The 26,284-nt window shown below is 40.0% G+C and overlaps 1 protein-coding gene across 2 annotated transcripts; it reads right to left on the bottom strand.

Annotated features, from left to right (window-relative positions):
- Window positions 1-3,747: 3,747 nt before the first annotated feature.
- LOC118556554 (SH3 and cysteine-rich domain-containing protein 2-like) lies at window positions 3,748-25,260 on the bottom strand. Of its 2 annotated transcripts, XM_036148114.1 has the most exons (5): window positions 24,618-25,260; window positions 9,258-9,606; window positions 7,307-7,401; window positions 4,089-4,173; window positions 3,748-3,928 (listed from the first exon to the last, which is right to left on the bottom strand). In XM_036148114.1, exons 1-5 carry the CDS (start codon window positions 24,702-24,704, stop codon window positions 3,891-3,893), a joined length of 654 nt encoding a protein of 217 aa, XP_036004007.1. In that variant the 5' UTR covers window positions 24,705-25,260; the 3' UTR covers window positions 3,748-3,890. The 2 variants fall into 2 exon arrangements, with proteins under 2 accessions (XP_036004007.1, XP_036004006.1); XM_036148113.1 differs by lacking the exon at window positions 3,748-3,928 and having other exon boundaries at window positions 3,958-4,173.
- Window positions 25,261-26,284: the final 1,024 nt, after the last annotated feature.

The following is a 26,284-nucleotide window of genomic DNA, read 5'->3' as shown; positions in this document are numbered from 1 at the left end:
ACGCAGCCCAGGCAAACAAACAGCACTGTGAAATAGCCAGTTGATTCAACACTGACGGAAAACTGCAAAACAGATGCTAACACTAGTTCCAGTATTTATCTGTCACTCTGTCACAGTTTATTTAGTCAACCAAATGCTGCTAGATAAAAGATTTATGAGTGGTGGAGGCTTCTTCGATGCCTTTATGCGAGTTGTTGTCTGGCTCTCGTGAGAATGCATTTTTTTTATTCATTGTCAGCACAGCAGGGCAACTCATGAACTGCTTTCTTTCTTATTCAAAATAGGAATCTTGAAATAGATTCAGGGTGACAACTAAAGCACCTTTTTTCACCTCACAGGAAACACAACACACAGTAATTAATAGTGGTACAATTACGTCACCGAACAAATCACATGCTAACAGGAGCCAGATAGCACTTTGTAAGGATGCACCGATACGAAAATTTTAACCGATTTCGATATCCGATATTAATACGCTTCAATGTCTGATAACAGATTTTTACCAATTTGTATGTGTCGTAAATACACACATTTATATTTCTGGGATCATCAAATTCTGCACCGACTGAAAACTACGCTAACTGAATTTTTTCATGTGGGTTATAGTCCTAGACATACACGCTGCTTTTCATATGTCTTGTTTCGACAGTGTAAAGAGCAAGCACAGTGCTGACAGTGCATCTCTGATTCATTTAAACAACAAAAAAAAACACAATCCTGGCTGCAATGCATTACTGTCACTTTCACATGCCCCCCCCCTCCTGAAACACTGGTACAAAGGACAACTAGATGGAAATAACGTCGGTTGTTATGTCGACCCAGTTTTACTTATCGGACCAACTACTAACATTGGCCGATACCGTTGTTAATGCCGATATATCGCACATTCCTAGCACTTTGTGAGATGGAGTTCTCATGTCCATAAGAACTACCGTGATATTTGAATACCACAAGAACTTATTAGAGGCCCTATTAACAATAGTAATCATGTGTAGTAAGATGAGTTCTGTACTTTAGTAAGTATGAGGACATTGACAGAGTGCAGACTCAGCAGGCCCTGGCGAGCCCCAGGCTTGGAGGCGACGATGGCGCTGCAGGTTGATTGTAGCCTGATGCACGAGTTGTACAAAAAGTCCCAGCATGAGATGCTGAGACTTAGTCAACATGGTGTACTTCACACGAGAAGAATCCCTGCAGTAGCTACTAGGGGTGTAACAAATATCGTGACATGAGATCTTGTGAAAGTAAAACACCACAAAATGTCTTGTCAAAATGAACTCTGTTCTCACAAAGCCCTTAGCCAATTGCTGTCAGTGTGTGACTTTTTCCTGAAGTCTGTCTCGCAAAGCCCCTAGCCAGTTGCTGACAGTGTGTGACTTTGCCTGATGAAAATCCAGGGAACTGAAATGAGATGGTGGAGTCTAATAAGCACCTCTGTGTTCACCTGGACAATAAACTTGGACTGGAGCCACACAAACGACTGTCTTCATATCAAGGGCCAGAGCAGACTCTATCTTCTTAAAGACTGAAGGGGCTTTTATAGCGTTCTCCCAAAGTCCTTTTCGGACTCAGAGGTGGCATAAGCATCTTTTACGGCGTTGTTTTGTTGGAACAGCCGCTCATTCACAGCTGGGAAGAAGCATTTAGATAAGCGCTTCAGGAAGGCCAGCGTCATCCTAGGATCCCCTCTCGACCCAGTGCAGGTGAGGAGAGACAGAAGGAGTTATCTCCCACCTCATGCATCACACTGCGGCAAAACCGGAGAGCTCATTTGGTGTCAGACTGCTGCATCCTCAATGCACAAAGGAGCATTATTGCAGATCCTTCCTCCCAGCAGCTGCAAGATTCAATGAGCACCACCACTGCTCCAACAAACTCAATAAGTTGTTTACAGGCCTGCTCTTTTTTGCACCATTTTCCATGTTTATGAAAATGTGCACTTGTACATTTTCTGACACAGTTGCACATATTTTTTTTTTAGAAATGTCATGTTATTTTACATAACCTTTATACATATTTCTAACATTGTTCATTTAACCTTTCACGTACAGACTTGTTTTTTTTATCATAGCTCATCTTATGTGTATCTTACTGCTTCAATGTAAATATAAGCTAAAATCATAAGACCTTGAGCACTTTAAGCTTAACCCTGTGTGCATATGTTTGACGCTTATTTTGAATTATAAACAGGTAGACACTCAGTTTTTGAGTTTTCTTGTTATGTTGATGGAGTCGACTAAAAGCTGCTGATCAGGGCTGCTGTCCACTACTCAGTTATAAAAGCACTGGAGAACCCTCCACCGCTTTATTATCTATTTGTAGCAGCATTGTGGTGCTTTGTCCCAAAAAAAGGAAATGCTAGACAAGACACAAACGCTCTTCAAACGCTGAGAGAATACTGCCACTGACTAACCGTAAGTAGATAACAGTGCTACGCCCAGTTCTAGATTCATAAAACCTGTATTCTATTTATGAAATTAACAAACGGGGAACATCTTTGTTCTTTTTGAAGCTTTTTTTAAACGTTAGGACCAATTTAGATTTAGACAAGTATAAATTGGAGTAAATTGCAGGGATTAGGCAAAACCTGGATTGTGAAATATTACACTCAATAAAGTTTATTCAAAGCAAAGTTGGTGATCTGTGGAAACTTCTACTGTATTTGTAAAAAACATAATTGAAATACATTTGTTTTAGCAAAATGTCACACTTATTCTTAACATGCCATTATGATGGCATTTAAAAAATAACATTTTCCATTGCTCTAAGGATGAGGCAGAAGCATGCATATTCATCTCTGGAACTGCTCCCCAGTTTTGTATAGTTTAGGTACTAGGATTGAAGGGGGTCGAATGATGACTGCGTCAGGACAGTCTTTTTGTTACTTGTGCAGTGCCATTATTCTTTCCCTTGAATTTCTGCCTATATAGGTAGTGACCATTCAGCACCTAAGGTTCAATGCTTTGAACCCCTCCTCCCCTGCCCCTCCATAGTGGTGCAGATAATTATTATCATGAATGCTGGGGTCAACTCAACAGCTTAGAACGGGAAAGGGAGTTGATCTTCTGTGCAGACGGAGAGTCTGCATAGCAATAGCACGAGAAAAAATAATATTTATCTCAGGTTATTGCAGCGACATTTGCATAGCATTAACAATTTCCTTGCAGTGATGAAAAATGTACAATACAAAAATGGCATCTCATTGGGATGTTTATCCCCAGATTTATTTATTTTTTACTTCCAACCAAAAAAAAGTGTGCCCACAGTGTTACAGATCAAGGAGAAAGGAACTGCTGGTGCATTATTTACTTAAGGGCAGTGTTTCTTCTCCCACAATCATTGAAATGCAAGGCAGATATGCTGTAGTGTAGAATGAGCATTTGTGTTTCCAAATTAATTGCTGATATTTCCTCTTCGTTCATTCTTGGAAACTCAATTTCTTCACGTGAGCAGGATATATCCGATAGTACACACCGTGTACTACACGTGTTCTTTCCCCTGGGAAAACAAGCTCTCATCCAAAGATAAAAAAGCAGAAATATATTCTAGCCACATTAGAGGCCAGGGGGTATAAGGCGAGCTTTACAAATTAAGAGGTGTAAACAAAGCGTCTCAGGAGCGTTGGAAAGAGCTTATGCTGATCATAAATTTGGAAGCAGTTCAATGTTTATGGAGATTTTAAACATGCAAACTGCAGTGCCTGTCTCTAAACTTCAACAGTCGGGGGGGGGGGGGGGGGGGGGGGGGGTATACGATGCAAATCATAAACAGATTAAAAAACATAAACATCACAGCTTGTAAATATTTATTCACATACTTTCGGAGCGGAGACCGTCCACCAGCCTCCGAGAAAAGCTGAAGTTGTTCTTCTTCCTTATCTGTTCCCCACTTCATGCTTCCGTGGTTGTCAGGTGAGAGGGAGGCTGCTCTGGGTGTGTTATGGCACGATGCAGCGCACAAAAAATCTAAAAATACCCCAAACCACTAGACAGAGCGAAGTCACAAAACAAAAGCGCAAGAGACGCAAACAAGCCTGTGCACTCACTTTCACAAGCACACGCACGCACGGGCACTCTGTGAACGCTCACCTTGGCACGGCTGAACTTCCTTGACGACAGCCAATTGGTCATTGACGAGCATCGGCGAGCTGAAGTTTCGCTTGAATGCTCCAGACTAATGGAGGGGAGAGAAAAAGCAGAATGACTTTTTGCAGCTTACATTACTTCCTGTATACAGATTTGGCCCGTAGGAAAATGGACTCGACTGGTAGTGATTTTAGGACCCCTAATGAAGTCATGGTGAAAACGACCCGATCAGAAACACAGAAAGGCACACGGGCGTGCATTTGAGGGTGGCCAGGGCAGAGGACCCGCAGCAGGAGCAGAAATTATTTCTAGATGTATCTGAAGTTTTTAATTCTGCACAATAAATGCATTCAACAACTTGCGTATGTACTGTACGCACTGCTTGGATACAGAGGAGGTCGGCGTTTGTGAGTCCCGGTGATTGCAATTTAACACTGAATTAAGCAAAGTAAGCATTTCAGCTGAGATCAGTTTGTCTCTGTCTTTACTCGCAAATTTAGACACTCCCTGGGAGCAAAACCAAAAATGTAGTTTTAGTTTCTAATGCAGTCTGCTGATTCTATGCAGATTTTACATTTGCGTGCCCTTTTCACTCCCCTACATCTCGTCCTGAGCTGTCTTCAACAAAGTTGCTCTCAGAAGGTCTGACCTCTTGCTGCATACTAATGTTTTCCACTAGAAAGTTAACAATCCTTACCCGTTACCCTTTAGGAGTGAACGTTTTTAAGCCCCATTTTAAGAAACAGAATTAAAAAACATGTGAACCAAATCCAAATTTACCTTTTTAATAGAAAACGGGTTGGTGTAAGGTTTTGTTTGAAATTTTGATTTTGTTTCCCCCTCAAAACTAAGCCATAATAATTTATGACTTGTTGTCACATTCACATACATAATGTATGTATATATAAGCATTTAGATTAAAATGTGGTTAAAAAAATGGAAGCTCTTCTCTATAATAATGCTCTGATTCAATGCTTGAACTGTGATCCAGATGAGATTAAAAAAGTGATGCATTTATTTTACCAACTGTGAAAACTCATTTAAAAAAAAACAACAAGCGCTTATATAGACATTCAGTCCAGGATTACATATAAAAAAACACATTTTATAAAAAAGGAAAAAAAAAAATAACATGAGTCTGATCAATGATGTGACCAAAGAATCGACACTAGATGGTGAAGTTGGAAAGGACATAGTGAGGGACTTTTGCCAATTTCCCGCAGAGACTCTGAAGCACTTTCATCTAGTCTATCCGACTTTTCCCTCACAGATACACTTCAGATGAAGATCAGACAGAGGGGGAGCTGAAGTAGAGGGTGATTTTATTGCAGATAAACTAGAAAAAGGAACCCGGTTTTACAACTTGAACAAAGATACAGGCAATTAAATTAAAGCTGAGGAAAAAGACAGGACAGCTGACCCCCTTATAGCTAGTCTTACCCCTTTTAGCTGAATTAACTTCCAATAGACATTTCTTGGAAGCATCTGAGGTTTCTGATGTCACTGTGCAGAAAGCTTGCCCCAGTAGGAAGGTAAAAAACGGACCGTTTCATGTCACCCCACAGCCTTTTAAATTAGATCTGGGCTTTAACTGGGCCGGTGACTTTCCATTCCTTCGATCTGAGTCAGTTTCTGGTTTCTCACTTGTAAATTTTGAGTCATTGTCATATTGCATGTTGTCGTTTTTTGGGTTGTTGTTTTTTTTTCACATTTTCTTCAATCACCTTCTGATACATGGTAGAATTTATGCTGGTGGTGGTGAACTGGGCAGGTATCTGCTACAGAAAAGCATCCTTGATCCAAACCCTCACTGCTCTGTTCGTCACAGCTGGCATGAAACTATATTCCTGGAATGCTGTATTAGATTTATGCAAAACATATCCTCTGTTCTAGTGTTGATACAATTTAAATACAGCCTCGTCTGTCCAAAAGGACATCACTCCAGGACTCCCTGTCTTTGTCTACATTGTCTATGGCAGCTCTCACCCCGGACCTTTCTGTTTTTCTTCTAAGTTTTTCCTCCCTGAATACCTCCAATGCAAGTTAAACCTGTGCATCTGTCTGATTTAAAACATAAACTTTTATTTTAAACAGTAGCAAGACCCTGCTGTAGGTACCATGATGAAATTCTAGGGTTCATTTTGCTGGAGACTTATTTTAGCATCTTTCTGTCTTCCATCGGGGTAAATGAGGTTGGACGGCGCAGACTGGGCATGTTGAAAGTTGTTTTTTGAACATCCTCTACTTGTTGATTATTTTTTTAATATCATTTTTTGAGTCCCCTTTAAAACAGGCCACAGACAGCTCTTTTAATTTCAGCATGGTCTTAATTCTCACAGTCAGGAGCACCAAACAAAACGTCTTTAGTTTTGATGCGATACGAAGTTTAGCTACGTTTTATTGGATAACTTGAAAGTGTTGCTATTGTTAAAATTGATTTTAAATATTCATATGTCCAATTATTGTTGAAAAGAACGCAGGCTTCATCAGGTGTCCTGATATTTTCCCAGCGTGGGATCCAGCCTAATCGGAGAGCTTGCGTTCATTTATTGTTGCAAAAGCTATTTGGTCCGTGTCCTGCTCAAACGGATTACTGCTTGCTTTTCCCTGGGATGCTTTAGTTGTGACAATGAGTGTAAGGAGAGTGTTTGAACAGATTAGACGGACGAAAAAAACAGTAAAAAGTATTGCTGCTTTGTCACTTTGCTGTCATGTCTCTTTATTACATTTCTTCTGCAGGATTTTGTTCATCTACTGGTTTATTTTGCTTTGCTATTTAAATAGACTGAAGGCTTTCGGTCTAATTTGAATTTTAGCTTTGGCTTTGCAATGCAAGGCCATTAAACACCAGAGGAAAACAGCCCACCCTGCCTTGTTCTCAAGGTAAGTTCTCTCATTAACACCCCGTCTCTTTTGTTTAATCTAAAATAAAAGATCTCTTTTGTCGACTAAACACACAGTTTTTACCGTTTTACAATCTTACAGAGTAACTATACTGACTAGTTTGTCGTTGTTGAGCCTTCTTCTGATCTTGCAACATAATATAAGCAGAATTCAGATATATTTTACCCACAAATGTGACATATGCCAATTTAAAAAATAAATAAATTATATATATATATATATATATATATATATATATATATATATATATATATATATATATATATATATATATATATATATATATATAAATGCTGTCTAAAGCTTAGTGCCTATACCTTTCCATGGCACTGCTGCTGCGACAGTTCTGACGTGCACCACAGGTGCGCAGCCATCTTGCACGTTTTACACCGCAGAGCTTGTTTGGAGTTACCTACAGTGAGGTATAGAGACACACACAAAAAAATGAAAGCATCGAACACAAAAGCAGAATTTTTTTTTTTTTTTTTTTAACGGAAGCAGCAGGCTGCATAAAAAGTACGAAGAGAACAAAGTGGCCTAAAGATCACAGAAGCATATTTCTGTTATCATGCTCTGTCCTAGTTTTTATCCAGCTGACAGTGCTGCAGGTGCTGATACTAACAGCTTATAATCAGCAGCTCCTCCTGAAAAAAAAATGGCAGTATTGAAAACCAGCTGGAGATATTTCAGACATAACCGAGTCAGGAGTGATTCATCGAGTGTTTTCCTTTTAATTTAAAGTGTTGCGATGCTAAAAATCAGCCTCTAGATGTTTTCTTACTAATTTGTTTTCCAATGAGATAAACACTATTTATTATGCTGCGTGAAAAAGGCGAAACCTTTTTTTTTTGTCTTTAAATCAAAGGCTGATTTGTAATTTGGCTGCAGATTAGGATAACATCAACAAGCCACTTACACAGGACTTAAAGAAAGCACAGTTTTTGCTTTAAAGAGAAAAACTGATTATGCTTAATCAGCTTAACAAGGACACAGAGGCTAGACTTTATTTGAGGACTGCTGATGAGTGCAGCCAGAGCGAGGTGATGCATTACATAAATAAACCCCACAATGCATGCAAAACAAGAGCACAGACGCAAACACAGGGGAGCAGGTAGGAGGCCGTAATCAGTCATACTGACAGGAAACACATTTAGCAGAAATACTAGTAGCAGTTAGCTCATAGGAGCGGCAAAAAAAAAAAAAAAGAAATCTACACTTAAGCCGTACAGAAGAAAATGAGTCAGTTTTAATTAAATGTCAGTTAAATGGAGCCAAAACACATCTGGCTGCTTGAAATTTATCAAATTCTTTAACCTTTTGTGTAAGGTCATCTGTGCGACATATAGGAGTAGACAATATTTTTAAATCTACAAGTCAGGACTCTACTTTAAGATGAATCAAACTGACTTTAATCATCGAGAAAGGTGTTTTTTTTTTCTTTTCTTTTGGGCTATTTATAAAAAAAAAATCATCATTTAAGTCTGCAATCCCAAGAGAAAAAGCTTCTATGCACACAAGCCCTTGAAGACATCACATAAGGCATAATGTAAAAAAAAAAAAAAAAATCAACAGTCTTTTTTTAGTATTTGCATTTTTGAATCCGGATTCTCCTGCAGCTGTGTTCACCTGCATTCTGTGGAGCAAAACATTTGAACGTCTAAGAACTCTGCAGGGTTTTAAGAAAACTTTTAGCCACAATAAAACACGTGGGATTGGATCGCCAAAGAGGACTGCGTCAGACTGGAATGTAACTCGAAAGCTGCACAGTATAGATGACGCTGTTCCAAAATCCTGTTTGCTGCAGTGCTTGCTGACGCCCGCTGATCAGCTCTTTACGTCTGGTGGTGTCGCCGACCCAAATTCGCTCAAAGTAGAATTAGCAATTTTGTCTTCTCAATGTGTCGGTCTGCACAGTGGTGCAGCTGGTAGCACTGCCTGGAGCCTGGGGGTGTATGCATGGAGTTTGCACGTGCATGCAAAGGTTCTCTCCGGGTACCCCTGGCTTTCTCACACATGTTATTTGGTCTCTCCAAATTGCCCTTAGGCAGTATGTATGTGTGCCTGTGTGTCCCTATGAGATAGGCACCCTGCACGGATAAGCGGGTATAGGGTGTACAGGCGTTGATGTTTCTCTTTAAAAACAGGACAGTATCTTTATAACCTCAGGGTGCTCTGTTACACATGCACATACATAAATTCTTTCTAACTGTGCAAGTAAAACGAGACACGGAGTCGGGCGATCTTATGAGGACCGCTTCAGCACCTTACCCACTATCATGTGCTTGCAGTGCTGGCAGTTGGTGGGCTTCCGAAAGATGTGGTCCTGAAAACAGTGGTTAATCTGAGCTCGGGGTGGCTTGGCAGGCAGCGACGGGGAAAGGCTGAGAGACGGGGAGTGAGAACAGATGGAAAGGTTGGGGCTAAGAGACGGCGAGATGGAGGGCGAGCGCTCGCCAACGAGGGGGGAGCCGGGTGGCAGCGGGGGAGAGGGCGGCGGCGGGTCGGTGATGAAGTCTGCGGGCAGTCGAGCGTCGCTGTAGGACCTCTGAAAGAAGTTCTCCACGCTCTTACTGCGCATCATGGTCTTGAAGGAGAGCGAGCGTTTCAGTCTCTGGAGCTGCACACATCGACGGAGACAGAGAGGCACACAAAGAAGAAATGCACAAGGTGAGCAGGAGGTAATAACAAATGCTGAATACACCCTCAGGACGGCACAAGCAATATCCGAGCATCTGTAAACCAAGCACTGTGTTCGCACCAGCTCTCACCGGGAAAATAAGGTGACTCATGGCATGCGATATTACCTCATGTGGAGAAAATATTAATAGCAAACTTTCAAAGTTCCCTGAAGTGAGACAAAGTGTTCCTCATACATTTAGTTTGTGCTTAAACGAGTTAAGCCTATTCTCTTGATGAGCACCCGCTGTTTCGTATTGAACTCTGCTGTGTATAAATGTTTGTTTTTTCTTCAGTGGAGGTCAATAAGGGGTGGTGTCAATAAATAAAATGGGTTCACTCGATGTTATCATGTCTTAACAGAACATCCAAGCCATTCTTAACCTGGTGCTGCAGGTACAATAATTCAACTGATAGTGTACAAAGTTTGCACTGGGCAAATAATGCTAAGCCAATATAAAACAACAACATTGTGCTTTGTAAAAGTCTGAAATAATTCCTTTCTTAGACAAACATTCCTGAAAATATTTCTTTTATTTTGTGTTGGCTGCTTTGTTCACTTGTTTTCTGTCGAGAACCTGCAACTCTAGACAATTGAGTTGTTTGTTTGCTTGTTTGTTTGTTTGTCATCCCTAAAACTGACTGAAAATGACTCATCTTAAAATAATTGAACTCACAGAATGAACTATTGTTCCCATTAAGATTCATTGATATTCAGGCAAGTACAAAAGTAAATTTTTCTTTGTATTTTCCCACCAGTAGGCAAATATTTCCCCATTATTTTTTAAAATAACCATTTTTAACTTACTACCACACATCATTCCCAGACCATTTTCATGAGAGAAAAACAAGCCTTTTTTTGTTTGTTAACTCCGACCAATGACTCAATCAGGTGTAAAATAGGTTCCTTAATCCAAACGTTCGGCTTGGCTAAGAACCAATTTTAGGCCGAATCCTTTGCCACCAACCATCTTGTCATACATACTTTGGAATTGGATGGACGGACCTTTTTCTTTGATCATATTTTCCTAACATTTACAGTCTTACCAGAAGTAGATGATCCAATAAACATGAGTTTTGTTCCTGTTTCCTAAAAACATGATTTAATTATTTTTATTTTTTTTTATTCAACATGTGTTTTTAGGCAAGGCACCCCTCTTTGTCCTCCCCTTTCCTCTTTGTTCTTCTTTAACCCCCAGTCGGTCGAGGCAGAAGACCTTACATACTGAGCCTGGTTCTGCTGGAGGTTTTTCCTTCCCGTTAAAGGGGAGTTTTTCTTTCCACTGTCGCTTTATGCTTGCTCAGTATGAGGGATTTCTGCAAAGCCATCAACGATGCAGATGACTGTCCCTGTGGCTCTACGCTTCTTCAGGAGGAGTGAATGCTGCTTGTTAAGACTTGATGCAATCAACTGGGTTGCCTTAGAGAAGAAATGTTTTGACCAATCTGTATAATCTGATTGAATTTGACTTTGGAAAGTGCCTTGAGATGACATGTTTCATGAATTGGCGCTATATCAATAAAATTTAAGTGAATTGAATTGAATTTGTTCTAAACACATATTAGGCAGAAAAGCAGTCAAAAGAAAAAAATCTGTGAAGGACCTCCAGAAAACCCAAAGAACCATGAACTGAAACCACTTTAAAATAATACAATAAACCCTAAAGACATAACTAGCTGTTGCGGCACTGAATCGGAAATATGCTCCATGAGCCGCAGCGGCTTGGCATTGATTGATGGATGTATATTTCCGGTAAATTGGCCAGCAGCTTTGCACACAAATGCTGATGCCGGGCGCTGACATGCTGCTTCTGTTGTCCTGTTGCAGGGGAAGCATGGCTCCAGGCAGACAGACAATCAGAGTAATGCAGACGCTGTGTGCAGATGCTTCGTCTGTTTGCCGGTCCGCGCCCGTTCCGCTCAGTGCCAAACTTAATCACTTTACGGCGACGTGTTGTTTGCAGCTCTGCGCGTCTGGTAATAAGATATGAAGACAGTTTGTCTATTTAAGAGTACGCCTCAGTGTGAGGGACACGTGGAGGCAAACGCAGGGAGACAAAAGAGAGTGGGTGCATTTGTTCCCTCCGTATGTTTCCTGCATAAATCCATTTTGGATAATATGACCTCATTAGATTACGCCGATGAACAGTCTGTATACCGTGAATTGTTTCCACTCTGTTTGCACATAATAGTGTTTTCTGCTTTTGGCACTTCTTTATGATTCACATTTTTAAATTGTAACAAGTAGCTTTATCAACTTACAGTCTATTTTTTTTCCCCTTTGCTATTATTGAACTGTCAGATAACTTAGCATAAAAGTGTTGTTAGCTGGAGGGAATTTGCAACTTGTCTTCCTCTGGATGCAAAGTATTCGTGTGATGTCTTACACACACATGCAGATTTTCCTCTACTGACTGGATGAGTTATACTCTGGACGTTTAAACATGATTGTTTCTCCTTTGTGCAATAAAAGCTTTCAACTAACAGGTCTGGAAAAGACTGTAGTTTGATTTAGGTGTTTTCCAAGCCAAGATCATTGTCTGCTATTAGTCTGCCCATCTGTTTGTCCATTAATTTGTCCGCCTGTCTGCCCATCTGTTTGTCCATCCATCCTTCCATCTATCTTCCTTGGAATCTCTGTGTTTGTGTTTTGCAAACTTTAAACTGCACTTTATTTCTTTTTTCGTATAAAAAACGGTGACTGAAGAAACTTTTTTCCCCTATAGTGCATTGTTGGTTAGAATTTCATATTTATCTATCTGCGTTATCATGTGTCCTGTTCATTGTTGCAATACAACCTGCTGTTATATTTACTTGCACTATTCATAATTTATCTGAGTATATTAAATGTATTTGTTGGTTTGCTGCTACATTACTGACAAATGCAAAACACTTTTATTTAGAAGGCTTCTCTTTTTCGCCTTGCGACGACATTTTGCTCAAATGTACATTGTGAACGTGCAGTTGAATGATTAGGTCTTTGTCTGCAACAACTCATAAGCAGGTTGCATGAAGACGGCAACACTCTGTTAAAAATGAGTGTCACTGATTGTTCTGATACTTATGCTCGCCTCATTATTAATTCTGGAACAATTAACTCAATTCGGTTCATTTATATAGCGCCGAATAACAACAGATTTTGTCTCCAGGCAATGTACGAGACAGGCAAATCTAGTTTAAAAGCAGAAATATGTAGTCAATGCGAACCACTGGTCTAGATAAACTCAATTTGATCACAACCCAAACTCCCTACAAGTCATCAGTAAATACGATTAAGTCGTTTTATATTTTCTCATTATTTTACTTCACTTCTTCTTTCTTTTTCCAGTGCGGCTGGAGCCAAGCTCACGATCAGAGCAGTCGAGCGCTAGCATAACAGCTCTGGCTGAAGCACATGTCTCCATTACTGTCAGTGTGTAGCTCTAAAAAGCCTTCCCGTTAGGCTTCAATTGAGCATTATCTGAGAGGATCCGACCACCGAGTCAGAGCCAGAGTGACCTCACGCTCAATGGGAGGCATCGTAGCGCCACCTCACATGAATCTCTCTGACAGGTGAGGAGCTCACATGGAAGAAGAGAGGCTGGTTCAGAGAAGGCATTTAACGTGTGAACGAAATCCTCGTGACAAAGCCGTGTAACTTGTAATCATGAAATTTCCAAAAAAATCAAGTTAACTTTTTGAATGCACCCAGTAGGATGAAGGTTTTCCAAAGGTCCATGGGCACAGTAACCAGAGAGGGTCGTTCTCGTTGATGAAACCATAATATGCTGAGGGGTAAGTCATCCACTTTGTCTTATTTTAGAAGACCAACTGATGCTTCAAATGCATGCCTTTTAGAGCCAGAGCCATTAGGCAGGTGCCCATTTGCCTCTAAAGTACTTTTTTAGTGGCTAAAAGTTTTAAGGGGGCCGCCACGTCCATCTTTTACACAATCAGTGGTCAGAGTAAAGGAGCCACAAATGGCAAAGTAATGTTTTCTGCACTTTTATCTGTAAATGAACCCTTACATTAACCATTATTTTATTCTATGTAACAAAAAAAGGCCCATTTTGCACATCCCTCCCACTTGGTACATGTTTTGGCTCCAGGGCTCATTTACAACCACAAATCTGCGCTGAACAACTGCAGATGTGAATAATTTGCACTGTGAGACACACTATCTTGATGTATCTGAGAAAAATCACATTCAGTGAGCCGTTTCCAAAAAACAACAAATGTGTAAATGTGTGGTTTGTGCCTTTAAACGATTCATTCTACAAAAAAAGAGCAGAATTTATGGTATTTTGTCAGGCGATCAAAATTTTTGTGTCTTTGTTCATCAATACAACTTTCTTGATTTCACCATCTTGTTTCTCTGAACCATGATGCATCATCAATCGAATACGGTTTGACACTGTTCTGCATCAACATTTCTGCTATCTAATCCAATCCGGTCCGACTTTATTGACAAAGCACTTTAGTGTGCTGTACACAAATATAAACAGCATTAAACTCAGTAATATTGATCAAAACAATATAGGAAAATAAACATAGAAAAAACGGGCATAAAATCAAGAGGTTCTTGAGTATTAAAAGCCAAGAAAAGGTGTATAAAAGACTTTATTATTATAATTATTATGAGTATCACCCCTTCAAGTCCACTGGTAAAAACAAGAATGTAGGTAAATATCTAAATAAATTTGGTATTGATCTAGAAGTTTCTGGTTTCTATGCTAAATCAAAAAAAAAAAAAGCACTTTAGTTGTGTATCAGATGATTTTGATTGGTCATTTTCTGTTTTGGGTTGAGAACACCAATGAAGATAAAAGGACTGAACATAAGAGGACATGCCTCTGTTTCTGAAACCTAAACTTCTACCTGATCATTTCTCCTCAGACCTGTTCATTCATCTCAGAAGCTGACATTGGGGTGACTGTCTCTGTTGTTGTGTCCTTGTGCAAGGCACTTCACCCACATTGCTGTCAGCCAGCCCCAGGGCAGCTGTAGCTACTAACATAGCTCACCATCGTCAGGGTGTGAATGGGTAAATCACTGATTGTAATGTGAAGTGCTTTGGAGGTTGTCAGACTACTTAAAAGGGCTGTACAAGCCATTTTCCATTACCTCTCTGGCAGTTGGCTGCTTGTATTTGTTGGAAAATAATCGCAGATTAATCCATCTTGAACATGGACCAGATGAAGCCCCAGGTTAAGCTTTAAAAGTGCAACATTTGGGGATGTTTGAACAAATTCTTTGACCTTTGGACGTGTCCATAGGTGTTATCCAAAAGAGACAATTCGCCAAACTAAAAATTAGATATTTAAAAATGCAGCTCACTACATACCCAAAGCAAAGCCTATGCTGCAAACTGCCACTGTCATCCTGTAAGGAGAACCAGATCTTTTCTAGCTTTGAGCCCTCAAACCATGCAGAGTTAACGTTAGTGTACCATAAAGCATGCTGCTTTCTGAGGATTGGGATTATTTACAGAGGTATTTTTAAAGATTTGCATATTAATATCTGGTTGTGTTGATTCTCCACATTCATATGACTTTGCATTCGGAAGGCAAAGCTGTAACAAGACGTTTTAACCATTTTTGGGGGTAATTATATGCATCAGCCGCAGCAATGTCAATCACATATCGCGATGTCAGGCTGAATTATCCCTTCTGTCAAAGGCCTGCCCCCTCTCTTTGTAAATGATCCTCTGTCTGAAATGCCACCCGTTTTCAGGGCACAGTGATATTTTTACCATGGGCTGCAGTGGCTTCAAACAGCAAAGCTCTTTGAGCATTCTTCTCTTGGCAATCACTGTAACGTACATACATATATGTAAAAATAGGCAACTTTTCCCCTAAACACACCCAGAATACCTCATTTAAGAGAGCGGGACATTTTTTGCTTAAAGCTTGCAGCTTAAGTCTCTTTTCAATGTCCCTGTGCATTAGACGTATGCACAAATTCTGGTTATTGCTATATTTTTTAAAAAAAGCCCAATCTTTTAGCGAATCAAGCGTAATGTCTTATGGTTTGGTGCCTATCTGCAGTGGTCATTGGACAATTGCCCAGGTATACCTTGGACAGGTCACCAGTCCGTTACATGGACAACACATGGACACACAGGACCAATAAATATGCACACACACACACATACACCTACACCTAAGGACAGTTTAAAGTAACAATGGACCTAACAGTCATGTTTTTGGACAGTGGGAAGAAACTGCAGTACCCAGAGAGAAGCCTTGTTCCAAACAGAATCATCCAAGGCCAGGATTCAAATCCAGGACGTTCTTGCTGCAAGGCAGCATTGCTACTAAATGCTCTATTGTGCATCCTTAATTATTCCTAATACCATACAATAACACAAAACATTGCTTTTATTTGATTCGTCTAACTCAGAAAACCGTATAGCTGAAGATAATCTAAGTACTCATGCCTCTAAAACTGCACGAGCCCACCATTTTTCACATACTTAGATCCCTACACAGTACTTGAGTTTTCAGTCTAAATGTCAAAAATAAAAAATAAAAAAAAGATAGCAGAGTTTGAGCAGTTGTAAATCAATAATGGGACTTTTGTTGAACACAAACACGTGTCCTTGAGCCTCTGTTAAAATTTAATGAGGCCAGACGGAGATATATTTGGGACGCCCGAGTGTGTCTAGAGGTCACAACTGAACAATAAAGCCTCGGTACCGTCGGGAAGGTGTTGATATACACAGCTTGTGTCCACAATATGCAGGCGGTTTAGAGGGATCTCCAGAGGACATTTTGTTTATGGACAATTAAATGGAGTACCTCTCACATTTTTACATTTAAATGTGCAATTTGGAACAAATCTTTCTAGTGTTGATGTCTATATCTGTCATTTCTTTTCAGTATAGTTTTTTTTTCCTTTTACACTTCCAGATATCAATGTCAAATCTCAAACGGTACACATCTCCCTGCAATGAAAAGTGGATACATTAAAAAAAGAAAAAAAAAGACAATTTATTTACAATTATAATAGCAAAAGGTGCAAAATCCTTTTTTATAACAAAGTCAGGTGTCATTATCAGTGTATACAGACTTTAACCAGCCACAGTTAAATGCTCAATACATGATTCACGTCACAGTGTCCGACCTTGTTCTAAATAGGGATATTTCGGCCTGAAGAAGACCAACTTTGGTGTAAATGTGCTGTGAAAGACAGAGTCTCCTGGGTCACACCAATTCTGGGTCATTGGAAGAATATGTAGTTTCAAATGAAAATATATCCATAGAATAAGATACTATGAATACAAAGCATTTAAACTGTAAGCATGTGAACACAAAGAGCAAAACATAATACTGTTTCTGTCATTCACATATCATCAAATCTCCGTGTAAAGCCTTCAAAAGTTGCTTTCAGAAGAAGACAGCGCTCAGGCTGATTCCGTGTCCCAAAATTGGTTATTATTCATGGCTGGATGGCAGATTCCTGCTATGAATATGTGATAAGCAATGCATAATCACAGGCTGCTTCCAGTGTTCTTCTCCCATCACAAACGCCTGTACACACACGATCAATCAAGCTTATTCACGCAGAACCGCACACACACACACACCCATACACAGTCTCTCTACACCGCCGTCTCAAGGATTGTTTAATGGAGGAGAAGCTCAGAGCGCTGCACATCTTTTCTACTCTTCTGACCTAGACTTCCAGTATTTCAGAGGCTAACACCTTTATTGTAACGTCACATCAATAAAGATCACAGCAGCGAAGGTGCGATCATTAATTAAGAACGACCTTGGCCTACTTCAACTGGCAACGGCGATTATGAAAATGGTATCGCAGCGCTGTTTTTTTTTTTGTGCCATTTCATGTCAAGTTGTCTCTGCTCCGTTAACCTTAACCCCGCTCAGTCTGTAAGCTTTCTTTCTCTTTTCTTTTTTTTAAATCTAAATGTTTCCCAGACTGAATGACACATGCAGAGAATTAAAAATGCACCGACACGACATGCAAAGTGTGCTTCAGGTCGGCACACGACACAATGATATCACGTTGCAGCCCTCTGTGACTCGCCGCCTACATCATTCAAATCAGTGTCGTAGCCTCTTCGTTCGTTGTGGTGGGTGAAGAGTTCGTTAACGAGAGCCGGAGCCAACTTTAAAGGGCTTCCTTTCAAAGAGCCGTTTGATTCAGTGGCAAACTCTGGAGATCAAAAACTGCAGTCATCTCTGTGTTACAGGTAGATCATTAGCGACACTTCAGCTGAATAACTGAACACGGCCCTGTTGTGCTTGTGGTACATTTCCCTTCCCCTCCTTTTTTAAAAAAGGGTATAGACAGACCGTCATAAGGTCTCTGGATTTCCTCAGAGCTATCAGAGTTCTGCAGGCATTTACGGTCCCCAGAGCTTCCTGAAAATCCAATTTAAGTCTTCCAGCGGCAAAAGAAGTTTGTGTTCTTTAGTATCATGTCTCTGCAGCAATCGGGTGGATTGCTGAGAAACAAACTTTAAGGTACCCCTCAGGAGTAATTTAATGGTTGGTGATGCTGCAACATTCTCTCATGTGCTCGGAGAGATTAAATTACTCTTTGCATGTATTAAGATGGCTAACCTTTACCTGAATTAACAATCAAGGTATTTAAATCTAAAACATTCTCCAGAATGTAACCTAAAGATAGTTGAAATGTTCTTGAAATAAGTGTATTTGTCCTTGATTTGAGCAGGTAAGCCTAAATGATCTGCCACTGGAATAAGGTTTTTGCATTTAAAATATGACGAACAACTCATGTCCATCATCTTATTTCAAGTACATTATATCTAATTATCTTATTTTAGAGGTCAACATACTCATTCCATTAGCAGTTAATCCTATTTACCTGCTCAAATCAAGGACTAATACACTCATTTCAAGAAGATTTTACTTAATTTTAGTTCCCTTTTTGCAGCTAACTGTGGTTTAGAAAATATGAACACAGAATGTTTAAGGAAACTATAGATTCTAAGTCTCGTAGATTTTTTTAAGGGTGAGTCTGGCTCAACTAATGTGATTTAATTGTTATTTCATAAAGCTCCTGGAACACATTTCACTCACCGTTTCGTTAGATTCAATCATGCAAATGATTGTCTTCCTTTTTTATTTTATATCACGGAAAGATTTCTTTTGACCATGATAAATATTTATGTCCTTTTGAAAAAACAGGGGGAAAAATTGCTTAATATGAACAAGCAAATCAAACTTATATTAGGGTAGGTTTAAAGCAAACTAACATTGTTCCAAATGATTTGAAATTCTTAAATCCCAACAGAAAAAAAGAACTGTTCAAACGTCTATGTTCATAAATAAAAATCAACCAAAATCCTTAAGTTAAATAGCAAGTGATTTATTACGTGACAAATTATGTAAAACACACTCATTAAGACTTTTGCATAATATGTTACGATTCAGCAACATATTCTGCATAGAAACGTTTAATTACTAAACTATGACTGCTTTGTTTCCCTGGGCTCTAAACATAACACGACACAGAGGTCCATTTATCTTAACCACTCCTCAAAATGGGAAAAGCAAGAAAGCATGCAACTCTCATAAGGCAGATGTATGTATGTCGCTATAAATCAGGAAATGTTTACAAGAAAAAAGAACTACTTGTCTATTCCTACAGTCAGAACAACAGTTAAGATGTTTGAGCCTCTGGAACTGTGTCAAACATGGCCGGATGAGCAAGGCAAGGCAAGGCAGATTTATTTATATAGCACAATTCAGTACAGAGACAATGCAAAGTGCTTTACATGATTAAAATATAGGAATAAAAGCGCTCACTTAATCTCTTTATTTAAAAAAAATGTCTTCCTCTGTCTACCTGTACGCATTATTTGTGTGCATCCGGAGCCGGTGTCTGATTTAAAAAATGTCACCATTGTAACACGTGGTGGCAATTAACGATTCTTGATTCTTGATTCAGGTCTGTTTGGTCACCACACAGAGAGGAGGATGGTAAAGTGCGGGGGGAAAAAATATAAAAAATACTGTTAGAAAGTTTCAGCAAGGAGCAGCATCTTGTCCCTGAGTCTCTGCGGGAACCCTTACACCCTATTTGCAGTCTGGTTTGCTAAATACTACTGAGACTTTAATAGTGAGCTTTGGTCGGCCGAGGCTGAGATTGAACAAACACTCCAGGTGGGTTAGGTGTAAAACAAAGGAAGAATATGTATGTGGTATACCACCTCATGCTTACTGTTAGGTACAGTGAAGGATCTGTGATGCTGTGGGTATCGAACATGTTTAACATGTTACATTATTGCTCAGCAGCAACACTTTGAAAAAACAGATTTTAAATAAATAGCTTCCTAGGCCAGGACCACTGACTAGATGATCTAAATAGATTTTGCAAACATGTTATAAGTTATAAGATCCATTTCTCTGCATGTTCCAACCTTGTGAAATGTTAGCAAGCATCTAATTTTGTCGATATCAATTATTTCGCAAGATCCCATTTCACTCCCACTGGATAAATATACTCTAGTCAAGAGTTGGGTTGGTCAAAAAATGTCTCCTGTAACAAAATGGGTCCCATTAGCAGGGGGAGGACACTTTTGTTACTTTGCATGTTTTTCCAAACGACAATTGTGGTGCAGCTATATCAGCGACATACCTCTCTGTTTCCAGACTATTGAGTGATTCTACCTGTTCTTGGATGGATATTAAAGAAAACAAAACATACTGTGATGCCAACATCTTAGGCGCAAGTCGTTTTTAAACACTTTGAATGGAACTAGAGCGAAAGATCACTCTAATTATAATTACATGTAATTTACATTTGGAGCTGAAACAAACAGTCACTTTCACACGTAGTGGATGTCCTCCAAATTTTACCACTGAGCCAGCTGTGCTGAAATGCTCAGCGTGAATATATAAAAAAAAAAAAAACGTAATGAATATTCCAGAGTGCACGCATCGATAATTTGTGAAATTATTATCGTTTGGCGAGCAAGCTGAAAAATGGGCCAATCAACCGAAGAAAAGTGCAGACACATTGGGTATTGCCGTTGACAGTGCTCATAAACGCCCAGGTTTATTATTTACATGAGGAGAAAAATGGCTCACCTGTTCACAACTCTCTCATGAAACACTGAAACAGCATCTAACACCCCAACATCGCTGGCTGCTGCGTTCAGATTCCTGCCAATGTTGGCAATATACCCCTATATCCTTTCCCCCATAATCATTTTGGCAGCATTCTCAGATGTCCTTGATTTTTGATATCCATCTATGTTGGAATTTGCTGCTGGTGCATTTCTAAGAGCATCTGCTACCAGAGCCTCTTTTTCAGCCGGTCTTTTCCTGTCCAATTAAGACACGGACACATGTCTGGGTCTGATTAGATTACTTCAAAATTACCTCCTGTGGATGAGATTTATATTTCAGAAATGCTCCTGATTAGGCGTTTTAAATAGACATGGGTGAAATTAGTCCACCGGGACCTCAACAAAGCATATGACTTCGAGGCTGACATTGGATGTGAACTCAAACTGAAATGTAAAGCCAGTTCAAGAGAGGTTCCAAGAGCATCGGTAATAGATCCTAAATGTTGTTGTGTTGTTTGTTTTAACCAAGAGTTGTAGCTAGGCTCTTGTTTTGGAATTCATTTGTTTTTGTATTAACTGAGCTGAACTTGCTCTGGACTTTAAATGAGCGACAAGTAAGATATTTACTGTAAAATCAAGCTAAATCATTCTCATTTGATGGAAGCAACATTCCCTATAAACAATCGGTCCTCTCCATCAACAACGTCTTAGTCACGTTTTTCTCCTTTCAAAGCTAGAGGTACGCCCCAGAACTACTTCGGTTCAGAGTGTAGCCCGTGTTTACTTCCTGGTTCCTGAGCCAATCATATGAGAGTTCCCACCAGGGTTCCCAACACAGAGCACAGCATTTGATATTTTATCTTGGCAAAAGAGCAGCAGCCTGCTAACATGGAAGCCAGTAAGAGAAGCGGACCAGAAATAGAACAGAATACAACGTCATATACCTGTCCTGTGTAAGTAAAAATTCAAAATGGCAACACACCGTTTAAAAACGGCATACTAGATTGTTGTGATTGGCAAGCTGTTGTACCAAGTTGAGCAAAAAGGTGTCAGTATTACCTATAGCTCCTTTAAGATATGGTGGTCATAACAACATTTAATTTTTCTGTGTCCACCCTTTTATCTGCTGATGACAGCCTTTTTTTCTGGAATCCAAGATAGAACCAGGTTATTAGTACCTGTGCCCGTTTTTTCTGGTGGTAAAAACAAAAAGAGCTGCTGCTAAGCAAGTATTGGACCAGTTTAGCATCGGAAGTGGTTATGTCAGAGAAAAACACCATAAATGAGACAGATTCTGCTGGAGATTTTATACTGTTAAACAGAGAGTTGTTCCTTCCCACCATCACACTATCACTCCATGCAAACAGCTGGGCTTGTTTAGATCGAAAACTATTTACCAGCTCACTTGATGTGATCATGTGATTCTGAATATATTGTATTACAATCATGATGGATGGTACTTAGCTGAATTTGAATCTGTTTACACAACCACATCATATTATTACAAAATTAGACCGATTTGAACTTGATCAACATATCTGCCTGAATTGCATTTTGTTACCTAATAAAGTCTAACTGTATATGCAATGGATGGATTCTATACAATGCAGTAAAAAGCTTTGGCCAATGCATAGATTCCTGGTGGTATTGCTTTATTTATTTTTTTTGGTCATACTTACATTGTTCATATCATCAAGAAACTTTTAATAGCAGGCAAAGATAACCTGACTAAATACAAAATGCAGTTTTCAAATGATGGTGTCATTTATTAAGCAGAAAAACAAACATCCAAACTAACCAATCTAATAGGTTGGACCACTTTTGGCACCAACAACTGCTGCCAAGCGTTTGCAATAACTGGGAAGTAGTCTTGTATATCAGAGTGAAGGAATTTTGACCCATGCCTCTCAGCTGATTTGTTTTAATTCACCCACATTAGAAGGATTTTCAAGCATCAACTGTCTGCTTAAGGGCATGAAACAGTATCTCTGTCAGGTTTAAGTCCAGACTTTGACTAGGCCAGTGGAAAAACCTGTTGTCAGACTGGTTCTATTTCGTGATTTCTTGATTCTACAGGTCTGTCAGACACTATAGAAGCACTATACAAGTAAAAGCCATTTACCATTAAACAAAGTTGTGATCACTTTGTCAAACAAGTGCAGGTTAGATTGGATTGTTTCCTTTCCCTTATTAAAAAAATTATTTAGTATTTAATCAAGTTATCTTCATCTGATACAAAAATGTGCTTGATAATTTGAGATATGCTAGTTTGACAAAAAGTAAGAACAGAACAAATCCGAGGTAAATGCTTATTTCCCACCGTAAATTGATTTGAAGTTCATTTGAAACAAAGCACTGGAACTCAGATGAGCCCTGGTTCATCATTAGGAAGAGCAGGAACAGTTAACCAAACTCATGACTTTGTTAGAATTCGTCACCTTCCTAAAATACCAAAATTTTACCAAATTTTTTTTTATGCCTGAATCATCTCATCGGGATGCTGGCCACCTCTTCTAAGTGTCTAGATCCTCGGTTGAGGAGATCATGCAATTCCACCCCTGCTGTATATTGGCCTGCGTCAAGAGTGACTTAAGCCATATCGTTTTGTGTTTTCTGAAAAACCTGAAAAAAAATGACTTAGACCATTATTTCAGGAAAGTGACAAATTGATACAATCTAATTAAAGCCAAAGCAAGCCTTCGATTCACGTGGACACCAATCGGTCCTGCCCGCAGCCGAATCGCTGCTGGTTTTCTTTGGTCTCAGCTGGAGAGGGGGTGCGGATCGCTCTGAAGTGAGCACAGTTAGCTGGCAGCGATGTCAGCTTCTCATGGAGGACATCAAATATTTAGATGTGCCACAGAGCATGCAGTGGAGGAACCGACTGCGTCGCTCGGGAGTGTCACTTTGCTTCAGAAGAGCAGCCTGCAGTGCTTGTGCGTGGGCATGGAGAAGAGGCATGAGGTGGAGACAAAGACTCCACTCAAGGGAAAGTTGTGCATGAAGCAAACTAATGACCCAGTGTTCTGCCATTAAAACGCAGGCAATGGGAACACTTTCACTGCTCTTCTTGCTTGACGTCTTTGTTTATATAGTTGACTCAACAACTCAAAAGCACTTTATAATGACTTCAGGCTCCTGACAGGTACACCATGTACAGGAGGAGGGGGAGGGGGGGGGGGTCTATGCTGCATATTCAAGTCCAAATCCACACTTAATAAAGCTTTCACTCATGCATACTGCTGTATAAACTCTATAAGGCAACACTAGTGAGAGCTGCACTGTGGCTTGGACGATTAATCAGCAGAAAAACAAACAATAATCCACATAGCATGCAACAACTCAACTTATATTCAGCTTGTAACTAGATTAGAAAATAAAATGTGATTAATAAAACCTGAGCCGCTTTTCTCTCTCTCTCTCTCTCTCTCTCTCTCTCTCTCTCTCTCTCTCTCTCTCTCTCTCTCTCTCTCTCTCTCTCTGTGTGTGTGTGTGTGTGTGTGTGTGTGTGTGTGTGTGTGTGTGTGTGTGTGTGTGTGTGTGTGTGTGTGTCGGTTGAAGAGACACGTACAAGAAAGTATGTGACATCAGACGTTACGTGGAAGATTACACCTAGTGACGCAGTCATTACAATACAACTGCATTTGTGAAATTTTGTCACCGACATTGCATAATCTATAACAGCACGGATGGAAAAATACCCCCCAAAAAAACGCAAAGTAAATATAATGGACAAACACATTTGACTATTCAGACAATTTCTGATTCGGTTTGTAGAGGAAACACTTTGATAAGTTTGGACTGCATTAAGTGTCTATCTTTTTTTTTTTTTTACGTTGCAAGAAGATCAACACAAAACCGAAATGGTAAAATTGTGAAGACTTTGCTCAAGAACCGTTCAAAGTACTTGCCTTGGATGTCATCGGCTGGATGGGCATATTGTTTGGGGAGCGCTGGAGCTGCGAGTCGCTCTCCATCTCATTGTTCTCATTCATCATTGGTATAGAGTCGGAGAGAGTCGATGCAAACAAGAATGCAAGAATAAAAACTTTTGGCTCCTCAAACTCGGTCCAGATGTCAGGATATTAATGGTTTCAGCGAGGAAAAAAACACCGGCGGAGAGCAGGTCCACGTCAGATGGAAGAGTGCGCACTGCTGCGTCTGCTCCTGCGAGGTGACTCTCCACACCAATCACGCTTATCGGGTAAATTAGAGACCGGTGCAACTCATTCTACAGCAGCCTATGCTATATTTGTATTCAGGCCATGCGAGGACATGCGTTTAGCAGAAGCCTGGATCTCCTGTGTATATTGCCCAGGGGATCGTTCTTCCGGCGCGCAAAAGAAAGCCCCAAATGTGGCACAAATCCCGTTCTCCGGGTGCCAAGACAGATTCAGGTGAGCAGAACGTCGTTGTGTAAACCTCACCCCTAAAAACTCATTTTTAACACAAAAAACGACTCCTTCGTGGGGTTTAAGGGGTCCGACTGGGCTCGAAATCAAAGCAAATTCTGCTCTCCACAAACGCACACAGTTAATTTTAAGCGCAATCCGAGACACGCCTTTCCATGCGTCTGAGGCGCACGATTGGCGGATTTATTTTTTTTTTTTTTTTTTATAACTCAATCAAGATTCTTTTTATAGAGAAATCAGCGCGTACACTTTATTTTGAAACGAAATATAGACTTCAAGCCAATTTGTTAAGGGCACAGTTTTATAGGGTTCTGAATTATTTGAGCCTTAGACTGAATTTACAGCTGAAACGCTCCGGTCCTTATGTCGCTGTTGGAATTTGCTGGGGTTCCTCTATATTAATATTAATATTAATATTAATACTATAAATGCCGTATTTTGGAGATTAAAACCGATTGAACACCTTAACCGGCCTCTCATAACGAGAAGTATTCACACCCCTTGACCTGTTCACATTCTGTCTAATTACGACCTAAATCTCCGGTGTATCTTTTGTAGAGTTTCATGCCACAGTCAAACACAAAGTCATCCACAATTGTGAATGTGATTTTTAGCAACATAATCTGAGATGCCTCATGCATTTTATTTTATTCTAACAGCTTTCCATCCAGAATTTCCCCCTGGTTTGCTCCATCCATTTCCCCATTAACGCTGACCAGCTTCTCTGTGAGCGCTGATGCAAAGTATCCCCACGTCTTGATGCTGCAACCTCCATGTGTCACTTTTGGGGTGGTATATGTTCAGAGTGGCGTGCAGTTTTCCACCAGACTTACCATTTTGCATGCAGGCCAAAAGTCCAGTTCTGTTCTCATCTGACCAGGGTACATTTTGGTCAATGTTACAACAACATTGACCAAAATGTTGGAGTGCACAGCTAATGTTTTCCTGAATGTGCTGTCACCTGGACTCTGGATCTCTACTCCTTCAGATTTCTCACGGGCCTTGATGCAGCTCTATCTAATGCTCCCCTTGCCAAACCTGTCAGTTTAGACCGGCTGCTATATCATGGTTAGGTTTATATCTGGGCCAGGCTCTTTGCATTTTCAGATGATAGTTGGATCAGTGCTCTGTGACGTGACGAAAACTTGGTTTTATAACCTCACATT

Source organism: Fundulus heteroclitus, chromosome 16 (assembly GCF_011125445.2).
Source record: "Fundulus heteroclitus isolate FHET01 chromosome 16, MU-UCD_Fhet_4.1, whole genome shotgun sequence".
Lineage (NCBI taxonomy): Eukaryota > Metazoa > Chordata > Actinopteri > Cyprinodontiformes > Fundulidae > Fundulus > Fundulus heteroclitus.
This window is presented reverse-complemented; position numbering and strand designations above follow the sequence as displayed.

Bases quoted from the DNA above. Each gene is read 5' to 3' on its own strand.
- LOC118556554 (XM_036148113.1), bottom strand. From the start codon at position 24,704: ATGATGAATGAGAACAATGAGATGGAGAGCGACTCGCAGCTCCAGCGC. The intron at 7,402-9,257 runs GTAAGGTGCTGA...ACCTCACTGTAG, and splicing joins CTGCAAGCACATGATAGTGG to GTAACTCCAAACAAGCTCTG. The intron at 4,174-7,306 runs GTATAGGCACTA...CCCCTCCATTAG, and splicing joins AGCAGCAGTGCCATGGAAAG to TCTGGAGCATTCAAGCGAAA.